Source organism: Barbus barbus, assembly GCF_936440315.1.
Source record: "Barbus barbus genome assembly, chromosome: 4".
Taxonomy (NCBI): Eukaryota; Metazoa; Chordata; class Actinopteri; order Cypriniformes; family Cyprinidae; genus Barbus; species Barbus barbus.
In genome coordinates this window covers 39,628,646-39,642,762 of record NC_136732.1, presented here as the reverse complement: position 1 = coordinate 39,642,762, position 14,117 = coordinate 39,628,646, and the positions used below count along the sequence as shown (strand labels likewise).

Here is a 14,117-nt window from a genome sequence, read left to right as displayed (position 1 = left end):
TAGCAGTCTCCTTCCCTTAGTGGGTGGAGTCAAGTGTTATTTTACAAAATGTATCACGGCCTTTTAAAATCTTTTTTTTTTTTTTTTATAATCTTTAAAACATACATATCATTGGAAAGGTCTGAGACTCAATATTGCATATTTGGTAGTATTTTTTGATGGAAGTAATCTTGATATAAATCCTGTATAAATTTCTTCTGCTGAACTCAAAGGAAGATATTTTTAAGAACGTTTTTAACATTTTGTAGCATGTTTGCCTAAAAACCCCATGCTGGTGGAGGGGGTAATGATTTTTTAGCCGATTCTGGGGCTTCAAGATCATCCATACGACCATGTGACTTGCCATGTCAACCGTCATTATCAGACAAAGCAAATGAGTCAATTTCTGCATCAGGGCATACGATTTTCGAAAGATTTACAGTGCCTCTGAATTGTGAAACAGAGGGGGGCAGAGTGCTAAATCATGCATTAGTTTATTCACCAAAATGCCCTGTATCCATTTTGGGTCGAGATCTGTTATGCAGACTAAATTTGATACTAGTTGCAGACTCCTCGGGTGTCAGAGAGACAGAAGAGGGGGAGCAATGGTGCTGTTTGCGAGCAGAGCCTCAGTGGGCCTATGAATGGCACATCATAAATCACGATTGGGCTGCAATGATGTGCAAACTGGCTAAAAGTCAGACCAAGACATTTAACACAGAGATTACGTTGCCTGACAATTTGCATTGCACGTCACATGTTGTAATGGAACGGGAAAACCAGTATGAAAAAGACTGGTTTCGGGGATTAAAAGGAAAAACTTTGAGTTTTGAAAAGATATTTTGGACAGAAAATATGTGTGCTGTTTCAGTCAGCCTGGCAGAAAAACAGCTTCCTTTTTTCCTAATGCTAGAGTCTGTGCCTCACTTATCACTCTCCAAGGCTAAAGAGCAGACATGGGCTGAACTGGGGGAGCTTGTGAAAAACTATGTTGTTGCTACAGACTGGTGTGAGATAAGCGCTGGTGTGAAACACAGCGAGAGTCTAGGAGCATTTATGTCAGAGTGCAAGCATGAAATTTGACAAAAGGGAAATCACTGCATGACAGATATTTGCGCTTCAGAAATTCACCCAGCTTTAGCAGATGTGCCATCCGAGCTGTGGGCAAAGCATAAGTATGATGTGGGACTGATTAAAAAATGTGAACCAATTGTAATCACCCCAAAATCTGATTACAGGCCGTGTCAACGTCAATATCCCCTGAAAAGAGACGCAGTACTTGGAATAAAACCAGTATTTGACTCTCTTTTAAAAGAAGGCATAATTGTCGAATGCAGTGATTGCCCAGTAAAAACTGTGAAAAAGTGAAAAAGATAAGAGACAAAGGTCAACCTATGGGATGGTATCCAGAGGATACACTTACGGTCACACCCAGGAGATTGAAGAAACCTTTCCATACCCTGGAGACGAATTGTGGGCCCCGATCCGATACAGTGTCCTCAGGAATGCCATAATATCTGAAGACAAAATTAAATATAGGAGATAGTGAAATTGAGCCGGGTGAAAAAGAGAGCCCATCAGGCCTGGCGTGGGTTGAGTCTCTTGGCATCACGCAAATATTGAAAGTGAAAGTGAAGTGACATATGGCCAAGTATGGTGACCCATACTCGGAATTCGTGCTCTGCATTTAACCCATCCAACGTGCACACACACACACACACACACACACACCGTGAACACACACCCGGAGCAGTGAGCAGCCATTTATGCTGCGGCGCCCGGGGAGCAGTTGGGGGTTCGGTGCCTTGCTCAAGGGCACCTCAGTCGTGGTATTGAGGGTGGAGAGAGCGCTGGACATTCACTCCCCCCACCTACAATCACTGCTGGCCCTAGAATCGAACCCGCAACCTTTGGATTACGAGTCCGAATCTAGCCATTAGGCCACGACTTCCCTTTTGCAGGTTATTGCATATTGCAGGTTCTTGTGATCAGTAAGGACAGAGAAGTGATGTTGAGCACCCTCCAACCAATGCCTCCACTCTTCGAAGGCTAACTTGATGGCCAGAAGTTCCCTGTTGCCGATATCATAATCCCTTTCCGCCGGGCTGAGTTTCCTGGAAAAGAAGGCACATGGATGGAGTTTGGCTGGGGTCCCCTGCTGCTGCGATAAAACGGCTCCAACCCCCGTAGTTGAGGCGTCCACTTCCACAATGAAAGGTTTCTTGGGATCAGGGTGGATGAGGATTGGAACGTGGGTAAAGGCTTCTTTCAGCTTTTCGAAGGCTTCGGTGGCAGCAGGTGTCCAGGACAGAGACAAAATAGCCATTTGTAAATGTGCCCCGCACACAAATAACAAAGACTTTGTATCCACAGGAAACGCCACAGCAGACACAGCTGCGAAGGCTGCAGTGGTTAAGCAGACAAAAGAAACGGAGTGTACTTTGTTATCTGACACTGCCCCTGACGTTTCTTCTTCCTTATAGAGCGTGCAGGCATTTGCCTTCGGAGCAGAGAGAAATCAGTGGAAACAGTGTGGCTATAAAATGACTGATGGTGAATGGATGAGCTGTGATGGCAAGCCTTATTTACCTCGACACAGGGAAAGACCATGCATCGAAAGGGGGAATGGTGAAAATGATCAAAGAACTGTGGTTTACAAAGGGGTTCACAACTTTTGCTGAACAGTTTTGTAAGCGATGTCTCATCTGTAATACCCACATTGGCAAGGGTAAACCTGAGCATTTGAAATTATCTTTGGTAGACCACCATTTATGAGAATCAGTTCTACATGTAGTAATGAATTTTTCATTTTTAATGAGTTATCAATGAATGATAAAAAGGGGGAATTGTTGAAGAAAATAAATTTTATGTTGACTTTCATATGCTTATGAGAATATGTAGTGCAAAGCCTTTTTGGTATGGCTGTGTAGAAAGAATTGGGTCTGGGGCTTTTAGCCTAAGATGCATGTTCGTGACCTGAAGGGTTATTTGGGCCCTAAAGGGAAATGGGCTTTAAAACCATGATATAGTAAAGTGTTATTTGCTTACTCACCAAGTATGGAAAAGTACAACTGTGAGCTTGTAACCTTGAGTGCAGGACCCCGTTTGTCACACTCTGCAGTGACTTGTGTGTTTCTGTATGACTGTCTGACCTTCTTTGCAAAGAATAAACCTTAAAGACTACTGAGTGAGTTTGTCTCTTATGCTGATGAGTTATTTAAAATTGCCATGACAGTGTACCTTAGAAAAAACAACTTGTGTAGATAAATATTATTTATTATTATTTATTGAGTTATTTTTTTTTAATGAAAAATATTATTTTTTGACCATGAAACCAACAATTTCTTTAAAATAAACACCTGCCTGAGGGAAAATGAAGGAATTTGTTGAAATATTTTGAAACATGCTTTTTTTAAAAAGAGTTTTGGTAACAATCCTGAGAAAAATGCATCCAACTTCCACTTATAAAATGTGTACAAAATTAAATAAATTTATCTGAGATTGACCAGTACATATGTTTAATAAATATTTATCGTATTATTTTCCCTCCTCTCGCCGCTTCACTCCAGTCCAGCGGGGGGCGCTAAAACACATTCGTTTGCTTCCCAAACACCATTAAACCTCAGAGGAAGAAGATTAGTTTCACCGCGCTGTCTGTTGTTTTGACCTGATGCTGGCTTAATGTAAACTGTTAGAAATGTAGTTTCAGTAAATATAAAAATACAGTTTTTGAATCAGGTCAGTAAATAACTGTAATATTCTCATCCTCACAGTCGTGACTAAGTTTTGAATCAAGCAGGAATATCTGGAGGAGTATCATCTGAACTGAGATCTGCTGTGAAGATGGTGTTTGTTAAAGAAGAGAGTGAGGAGAACACCAGTGAACCAGAAACATGGAGAATAAAACACGAGGAACCAGAAACCTGGAGAATAAAACACGAGGAACCAGAAACCAGGAGAATAAAACACGAGGAACCAGAAACATGGAGAATAAAACAGGAGGAACAAGGAGGTTGGTGTTTATTCTTCATTCATCATCTTACATTACTGCTTGTGGTATATTAGGCTTAGGAAGATTTAACTGGGTGCCTGCAGATCCTTAAAAAGTTTTATATTCCAGGGCTGGACTGGGATGTTGTTTCAGGCCAGGAAATGTCACACTCATCCAGGCCACACAGGAAAAAAGGTGTTTTTTTCAACCACTGTTGTTTTGTGGTACAACAGTTTGCCACTGGAGCAATACCCTTAAAAGAACAGGGGTACCTTTTTTAACCATAAAAGGTACATATTAATACCTTAGATTAGTAATTTGTACACTTAAGGCACTAATATGTACTTATTAGAGGTAAACAAGGTACAAAGATGTTCTTTTAAGGGTACTGCTCAAGCTGTTGTTCCCAAAAAGCAATTTTTTCAAAAGCTAAAGACTATACTATACACCCACAACAATTTCTGAAACCACAGACAACCCTATTATTTGTATGGCCATTCTCTCTTGAACTGCACCATCACTTCACTTTTCCTTTTATTAATTTTCCCCCAATATCTGTCTCTCCCTTTATTTTCTTGCATCTGTCTCTTCTTCACCAGCAGGTTTACTGTTATGAACTTGTTTCAAAACAACCACATCATTGCAAATTGTTTGTATGTTGTTATTTATCTTAAAATGACTTAAATAGCCTAGATTGAACAAACCAATATTTCATACAAATATATTAAAGCATATTTTCTAAATGTCGAAATTAGTACAATATATTTATTGAACAATCCTAACACTGAACATACTATTGCATTATTAGGCTGTGACTCATTCATTTTCACTTTGGTATACTGGGAAGACATAAATATGAAATAATAACTATAAAAATAAAAAACGCAGGGCAGCGGGCCAAATCAGCCACCAGGCCACTGGGAATTCTTTCAGTGCTCCCGATGAACGGGCCTGTTACCTGGATGTAAAAATAAGGGCTTGATGATCATTCAAACGTCTTAAAAATGCGATGGAACTGACAATGAAAAGATTTATATCTTATTTCCGTTCACTGCTTTTTTTAGAATAGTACAATTGTTGAGCTCAGAGTGTGTGAGACATCAGATTCATGTTGTTTTTAATTAGTGTAATCTCAAACATTTTGTGGACAAAGGTTTACCTGTTTTCTTGCCGTTTCCACCTAAAAATAATTAATGTACAATTATGCAAGGTTGGGGAGTAACGGAATACACGTAACAGCGTTATGTAACCAGGATACAAAAATCTAGTAACTGTAATTTGTTAGTTACATTATTATTATACATTTAGGTTACTTATGCATTTAGAAGAAGCTTTTATCCAAAACGACTTACAAAAGAGGAACAAATTACTCTAAAGTCAATCACAATGCCAGGTTTATTATACAATAATAATCAAGTGCTAAGACAAATTATCACAAATTAAACAAGATTTTGACGCACATCTTTCTTATTAAATTGTCGTATTCCACCTCGTTACAATAGATAGAGAATCACTAAAGACAATTTGCTGTAGGTCTATTCCACATAATAATATGCAATAAAACAATAATAAGCTACAATATGATTCGTTAATACGTTGGCTAGCTTGCTGTTCTTCTAAAATGAATCCGCGAGTACAGTTTACAAACCCGCGGGAACGGATTGCGAAAGCGTGCGCACGGATTATGAATTTGTGGGTACGGATTCAAAAACCGAAGGTACGGTTTACAAAATCTTGAGTGCATGGATTAGAAATTCGTGGGTACGGTTTATTAATCCATGGGCACGATATGTTAAACCGAGGGAACAGTTTAAGAAATCGTGAGTATGGTTTATAAACTGAGGGGACGGATTGCAAATGTATTGTTGTTTTTTTTGTCCTACAGGTGACGAACAGGGCTCCATAGTATATTAACCTATTAGGGGAAAACCGGTAGTTCTATGTGAAATCAGATATTTGAGCACCCCCATATAGCCAAAATGGCATGATCATAACACCTAAGGTGAATATTCGACTGAGATCTGAAAACAAACTTTGTCCAATGAGTTCCATTTTCTCTATGAAATATCATGTGGTGCGACCATCAAGAAACTACCATTTTGGGACTTTTATGTTGAAATCCATTGAAAGATAGGACTTTGCATCATATTCCAATTTTCCAAGGACCCATGGAAGCATTAAGCAAGTTTGTAAGTCTCTTTCAAATTCGTAAAAAAATAACCTTTTTAATGGCTGGTATGTAGTTACCACATTTGGATATCATGTGGTATGACCTAAAAAAAAATAGAATAAGTTATTTCTGCAATTATTTAATTTCATTATAAATTTCACAGTGACCTTTTGTGGGAAGCTAGCCTGTTTTGTTTAGGTGACTAAATTTTGACTGAATTTGAAAATATCATGTGGCGCGACCACTGCAGAGTGTTTTCCATTCTAGATAAATGTCCCAGATTGGCAGTTTTGTGCTTTTATATTCAATTAATGGTTTATAAACATAAAACATTTTTAGTATAATTTGGAATATATTTGTATGCAATTTGGGTCATTTCAGATGGTTTGTTTAATCTTTGTACAATATGAGAAATAAATGCAAATAATTCAGAGCATGTAATTTTAGTTTGGCAATTATGTATTTCTTAGTAATTTTATTTATTAATAACTATTTTAATATATTCTATCAGATTATACTGCCAGATTATAGCGCCTCAGTTCAAGTGGCACATGATCTCTTCATCTTTACTAGTCATAGCACAAAATAAACATGAATGAACATCAGAAAGTATCTTGTTTTAACTGTGAAAAGATGTCAATACACACTATTTTTCACCAATGTTAATCTACTCTACTGTTTGGTTTGTTTTTAGGCTTTATAATATGTCAGACTGCCTGTTAATCAAACTGCTGGCGAAAGGGTCAAATGAGCAGCCAATATTGGGCAAAGTACAGAAATAACTGGGGCTAAAGAAATGCCTGCAGTTAATGCCACGTGCTGCACTTTTCACACGTCTTTAAATAGATTTTTAATGATATGAAGTCTTTGTGTCATTTGGAGCGACCACTCATCTTGTGGTGTGACCAATAATAGCAATAACTATTAAAACAAAATCTAATTTCTGTGGTTGAAATATGAATAATTGATTTTCATCACTTTATTGTTGTTATTTTAGGCCTGATGAAAGTGAAAGAAGAACAAGATCTGGATGAAGTCGAGGAGAAGCTTCGGGATCAGAAAGCTCATGATGCCACTGGAGTAAAATCAGCGAGTTGCTCCAAAACTGAAAACAGTTGCTTACAAAGCAGCATTCAAATAACAGAAGTCAAAAGGCTGTTCCCCTGCTCTGAGTGTGGAAACTCGTTCACTCGTAAAACATACCTTAAGAATCACATGAGAATTCATAGTAGAATAAAGCCTTTCAGCTGCTGTCAGTGTGGAAAAAGTTTTACGCAAAAAGGACACCTTAAGGATCATCTGGTAACTCACTCTTCAGAAAAGCCTTTCAGCTGCTCTCAGTGTGGAAAGTCGTTCACACGTAAAGGATACCTTAAGACTCACATGTTAATTCATACTGGAATAAAGCCTTTTACCTGCTCTCAGTGTGGAAAGAATTTCAAACAGAAAAGAAGCCTTGACAAACACATATTGATTGTTCATGCTGGAAAAAGGCCTTTCGCCTGCTCTGATTGTGGAAATACTTTCACACGCAAAGAAAACCTTAAGAATCACATGTTAATTCATATGGGGAAAAAGCCTTTTACCTGCCCTCAGTGTGGAAACACTTTCCGCCAAAGAGGAAACCTTTGGAATCACATGAAAATTCATACTGGAATAAACTCTTTCAGCTGCTCTCAGTGTGGAAATACTTTTACTTGTAAAGGAAGCCTGAAGACTCACATGTTAATTCATGCTGGAATAAAGCCTTTCGTCTGCCCCCAATGTGGAAAGAGTTTTACGTACAAAGGATGCCTTCGGGATCATTTGGTAACTCACACTTCAGAAAAGCCTTTCACCTGCTCCCAGTGTGGAAAGTCTTTGTCACGTAGAGGAAGCCTTAAGAACCACATGTTAATTCATACTGGAATAAAGCCCTTTGTCTGCTCTCAGTGTGAAAAGAGTTTTACACAGAAAAAACAACTCAATGAGCATGTGCTTATTCACAGCTCAGAAAAGAATTTCACTTGCTTTCAGTGTGGAAAGACTTTGGCACGTAGAGGAAGCCTTAAGAACCACATGTTAATTCATGCTGGAATAAAGCCTTTTACCTGCTCCCAATGTGGAAAGAGTTTCACACAAAAAAAACAACTCAATGAGCATGTGCGTATTCACACTTCAGACAAGACTTTCACCTGTCCTTAGCATGGAAATGCTTTCACATGTAAAGGAAGCCTTGAAAGTCACATGTTAATTCATGCTGGGAACAAAAAGCCTTTTACTTGCTCTCAGTATGGAAAGTGTTTCACCTGTAAACAAGGATGTAATAGTCACATGAGAATTCACACTAAAGCGATTCCTTACGCAGGTAATCTGTGTAAAAAGAGCTTTAAATGGAAAACAAGTCTCAAAGCTTATCTGCACTTTCCAGTAAGGTGATTTAAAAGTGCAGTACGCAATTTTTGAGAAAGCTGTTGAATGTTAATCAGAGCCCCACAATGCACTTGTAGTCAGTTAGCATTAAGGGGCATGTCACTCGTAAATAATTTATTCACTGTTACACATTAAAATAATTTTAATATCTTTAATGTACTTGAAGCATGCAGTGTTAATTTTGACAGCAAATGTTTATTTAGTTTTAGTCATAGCCTTTTGACTAAAATGCCATTTAGTCATATGTTAATCATCTGAATTGTTTTAGTCTACGTATAGTCTACTACATGCAAGATTTTACTTGACTAAATTTAGTTGAATTGTAATGCATTAAGCATTTCTCAAAAGTGTCTAAACTTATTCACTTCTGGATGAAAAAAAATAAAATAAATATATATATACAACAGAATATATATATATAAATTTGTTAATATGAATTATATTAAGGTTTGAACATGCAACAGACAGATTTAAATGTGTCAATGTCTTAATTTATCTTGAAATTAAAATAAACCATTTCTCAAAGAAACAAGAACATGGTCTTCCTTTCAATTAATGATATACAGTGCCCTCTAAAAGTATTGGAACAGTAAAGTCAAAATTGCTCTGTTGGCTGTGGAGTCGAGACATTTACTTTGACTTTGGGGAAGTGAAGACTTTGGGGAAGTCGTGGCCTAATGATTAGAGAGTCGGACTCGTAATCCAAAGGTTGCGGGTCCGAGTCTTGGGCCGGCAGGGATTGTAGGTGGGGGGAGTGAATGTCCAGCGCTCTCTCCACCCTCAATACCACGACTGAGGTGCCCTTGAGCAAGGCACCGAACCCCCAACTGCTCCCCGGGCGCCACAGCATAAATGGCTGCTCACTGCTCCGGGTGCGTGTTCACGGTGTGTGTGTGTTCACTGCTGTGTGTGTGCACGTTGGATGGGTTCAATGCAGAGCACGAATTCAGAGTATGGGTCACCATACTTGGCAGTATGCCACTTCACTTCACATTTACAAATATGATGGACCAATGAGACAAAGATGAACCTTTATCTAAGTGATGGGAAAGCAAAATGTGGAGAAAAAAAGGGAAATGCAAATGATCCCAAGCATACAACCTCATCTGCAAAGCATGGTGGAGGTGGTGTAATGGCATGGGCATGCATGGCTGTCTCTGGAACAGGCCCTCTCAACTTTACTGATGACTTAATGTATGATGACAGTAGCAGAATGAATTTGGAAGGGTACAAAACCATCTTTCCTACCAATATTCAAGAAAATGCCACCAGATTCATTGGGAAGTGTTTCATATTGCATCAGGACAATGACCCAAAACACCCTGCCAGTTCAGTCAAGGAATTTATAAGGGCAAATAAATGGAAAGTCTTAGATTGCCCAAGTCAATCTCCAGATTTAAATCTGATTGAACATGAATTTCACCAGCTGAAGAGGAGAGTAAAGGCAGAAACTCCCCAAAACAAGCAACAATTGGGATTGGCTGCATTAAAGGCTGGGAAAAGCATTTCAAAGGATGAGACCAAGAGTCTGGTGATGTCTATGGGTCACAGACTCACTGCTGTGATTGTGTGCAAGGGATCTGCAACTAAATAATAGCTTTTAATCTTTTATATCTGCCTTATGTTCAACTGTCCCAATACTTATGATCACATCAATGTGTGCTGTTCTTCTTATTTGGTAAAACATGTATGTGTTGAAACGGCTAATAATAAAATGTGACATTCTGTAGTTTTGTCTCATATTCATCTTTTAATCATATTTTCAAATGTCTTGACTCCACAGCCAACAGAGCAATTTTGTCTTTACTATTCCAAGTGGAAACATAATGCTTTGGGGGTGTTTTGCTGCTAAGGGGACCGGACAACTGCGCCGCATCAAAGGGACAATGTACGGGGCCATGTATCATCAGGTCCAGGGCATTGAACATGGGTGGTGGATGGGTATTCCAGCATGACAATGACCCAAAACACACGGCCAAGGCAACAAAGGAGTGGCTTAAGAAGAAGCACATTAAGGTCCTGGAGTGGCCTTCCCAGTCTCCGGACCTTAATCCCATAGAAAATCTGTGGAGGGAGCTGAAGGTTCGAGTTACCATACATCAGCATCAAAACCTAGATGACTTGGAGAGGATCTGCAAAGAGGATCATTAATATAAATACTTTTATTTAGTATTTATATTAATGATCTCCCTCAAGTATGTCCAGGTGTTAACGTTTTAATGTATGCAGATGATACTGTGCTTTTTGTCCATGCAAGAACTAAAGAACTTGTTGCAAGCAAACTGACATCTGCAATGGTGGAAGTCTTGAATTGGTTAAATAAATCTTGTTTGTTCCTTAATGTAAACAAGACAGTTTGCATGTATTTTACTGCACGAAAAAATAACTGTGAATCGAGATATCGTACTTAATGGTGAAGCAATCAAATGTGTGACACGTCAAAGGGGGGCACAAGTGTGTGTGTGTGTGGGGTGGGGGGGGGTGGTCGTCATGTGACACAGCAGCCACAATAGCACTTATGTTTTATTTATTTTTTCCTTTTTATTCGAAACATTCCCAAACGCATTAACTATCACAAAATATCTTGATTCTCACCTTTATAGATTGTTAGTTGATCTATAGTGGGCGATGGTCAAAGTAGCCTAATAATTATGCATAAAAAACCTGTCCTATTATGCATAAAAACCTGTCTGTTTACTTAACACTAGAACTGCCACGGGGTAAATTTGACCTGTGGCTGTTTTTCAAATGTACATAACAGATTTTCAATGAAACTTCAAGTCTCCCGGTCATTGACTTTTACAAAAATTGTGTGATTTACAATCCCCTGTTATTAAAAATTGTTTAGATTAAAACCAGATAAAAAAACAGGGCATTTATACCTATAAGCGAGATTCAAATCTCTTTTGTTAAAGGTTGAGAGATTAAATGAGGAATTTAAATGCATTTCCACTGAAGTACTTGTCCATGAAAGAGGACAAATAAAGGAAATTATCTTGCGCTATCAGTGCAGTCACAAGTGAAACTTGTGAAGTTAGTTTATATAGTTGATCATATATAGTGATAGAGACTCAAACATGTAAGGTCACATGTAGCCATTTTTAAATGGTTATCTATTGATTCTACTACTCATTTATATTACATAATATCTGCATATATTAATATTCATTTAAAATAAATGCTTTTTTTGTTAAACTAAAAGTGCTTGTGTGTAATGGAGTAATAATAATAGAAATCATTGTAATTATATAAATCATATGTAAATTCTAATTATCTAATTATTATAATTTTTTTTAAGTACTTCATAGTGACCTTTAATTTCTAGGAAGAGAAAATGGGGGAGTGACTTTTTTTGTGTCAGACATGTGTCACTTTGCTCACACCTGATTGGTCCAATTTCAGTTTGAAATCTCCAACTCAGAACATAATCTGCCCCGGAGCAGGTTAGCTGTGGAGTGTAACTTACTATGGCAATGAACGCAGCTAAAAGCCAAGCCACTTTCATGGTACCTAAAACCCAGGATTGGTGCAAACTAAACTGAAACTTACCTGGCTAGCCAGCTAAACCGGCTTCAGGTGTTGCACTTCCTGTATCTTGTGCTGTCAAGTTCTCTCTGTTTTCAGGGCTCTTAGGTTCAGTGATTGGCATGGAACAGTCATTGACAGAAGGAAAATTCAATGGTCCACTGTTGTCCTCAGTTACATGTGAATTTGGGATCCCTAGCACACCATGCATGGGGGATCCTTCTGCAGCATTTCTTGTCAACATAAGGCCCACATGCACAGTGCGCCTTCTCTGACCCTCCTGCACGAGATAACTTACAGGACCCTTCCGCTCGATCACTGAAGCACACAACCATTTCTCCTGTCCTCCTCACAAATATCGGACTTGTACTGGTTCCTCCTCCACAAAGGATCTTAAGACTTATCTCCCTTGGTCATACAGTTTATTTTGTCCCTGCTGTATTTCATGAACAGATTTAGCTAGATCAGGCTTCAATGGTGAAAAACGTGTTTGGATGTGACGCTTAAGGAACAGCTCTGATGGTGTTTTTCCTGTTACTGAATGAGGTGTATTACAGGACATTACCAAGAAATTTGCCAATTTGTGCTTGAATTAAAGCATCTGCTTACCCTGTTTTTCACAGATGCTTTTCAGGAGTGAGTGTTTAAGTATCTGAACAGATCTCTCTGCAGCTCCGTTTGAGGCTGGGTGATAGGCAGGGAATCGTATGTTTTATTACATTTCCCTTCAGGAAATCAGTGAACTCGGCAGACACGAGCTGTGGCCCATTATCCACCTCCTCTGGTATTCCATAAGCTGCAAACAATCCTCGAAGTGCATCAGTGGTTAGTGAGGAGGTGATTGATGACATGGGCACTACCTCTAACCATTTAGAATAGCTGTCGTTCACTACTAGAAAAAACTGCTTGTCGTTTTCTGCAAAATAAATGTGGATCCTCCGCCATGACCTTTCAGACCATCTCCACGGATGAAGAGGTGCCCCGGCAGGTGACTTCTGAACTGCCAGACAGCAGCTACAGGTGCGCACTCTCTCTTCAATGCAGCCATCTAATCCGGGCCACCACAGGTAGCTATGAGCAGGGGCCTTCATGCAGCAGATCCCCGAGTGCTCATGGTGTAGCTCGTCTAAAAGTCTTGATCAGTATTTGGGTGGAATTATAACACGCATTCCCCACAACACACAGCCTTGGTCCTCCAACAGCTCATGTCTACGTGTGAAGTACGGTTTCAGATTCTCCTCCGACACATAGTTGGGTTAGCCATTCACTGTATAATTCCACACTTTGCATAGTGTAGAGTCTTTCTGTGTTGCTTGGGCTATGTCCCTTGCAGACACCTGAAGTTCATCCACTTGGGAAAAATAGAACACATTTCCTTCTTCCCCAGTGCAATCTTTAACCACAGTTGGCAGTCTGGACATTGCGTCAGCATTTATGTGGTCAGCTGATTTTCGATACTCAATGCCATAATTATATGCCATCAGCACTATTGCCCATCGCTGCATTCAAAGAGCTGCCAAAGTTGGTATTGCTGCCTTTGGTCCGAGAATCGCCAGCAGAGGCTCGTGGTCAGTTATGAGTGTGAATGTCCGTCCGTAAATATACACTGAACAAAATTATAAACGCATCACTATTGTCTTTGCCCCCATTTTTCATGAGCTGAACTCAAAGATCGAAGACTTTTTCTATGTACACAAAAGGCCTATGTTATGGACAACAAACACAGGTGCATTTTATTGATAGCATTTTGAATGCACAGAGATACCGTGACGAGATCCTGAGGCTCATTGTTGTGCCATTCATTCACGACCATCACCTCATGTTGCAGCATGATAATGCACGGCCCCATGTTGCAAGGATTTGTACACAGTTCCTGGAAGCTGAAAACATCCCAGTTCTTGCATGGCCAGCATACTCACCAGACACGTCACCCATTGAGCATGTTTGGGATGCTCTAGATTGACGTATACGACAGCGTGTTCCAGTTCAATATCCAGCAACTTCGCACAGCCATTGAAGAGGAGTGGACCAACATTCTAC

At 39.3% G+C, this 14,117-nt stretch overlaps 1 protein-coding gene across 1 annotated transcript; it reads left to right on the top strand.

The window, feature by feature from the left end:
• The first annotated feature begins 3,603 nt into the window (after positions 1-3,603).
• Positions 3,604-8,926, top strand: LOC306863521 (uncharacterized protein). The gene is made up of 4 exons (XM_079406898.1): positions 3,604-3,662; positions 3,753-3,991; positions 4,100-4,165; positions 7,138-8,926. The coding sequence occupies exons 2-4, from the start codon at positions 3,823-3,825 to the stop codon at positions 8,322-8,324; spliced, it is 1,422 nt and encodes a 473-aa protein (XP_079263024.1). The 5' UTR covers positions 3,604-3,662; positions 3,753-3,822; the 3' UTR covers positions 8,325-8,926.
• The last annotated feature ends 5,191 nt before the right edge of the window (positions 8,927-14,117 follow it).

Bases quoted from the DNA above. Each gene is read 5' to 3' on its own strand.
- LOC306863521 (XM_079406898.1), top strand. From the start codon at position 3,823: ATGGTGTTTGTTAAAGAAGAGAGTGAGGAGAACACCAGTGAACCAGAA. The intron at 3,992-4,099 runs GTTGGTGTTTAT...TTTATATTCCAG, and splicing joins AAAACAGGAGGAACAAGGAG to GGCTGGACTGGGATGTTGTT. The intron at 4,166-7,137 runs GTGTTTTTTTCA...TTGTTATTTTAG, and splicing joins CAGGCCACACAGGAAAAAAG to GCCTGATGAAAGTGAAAGAA.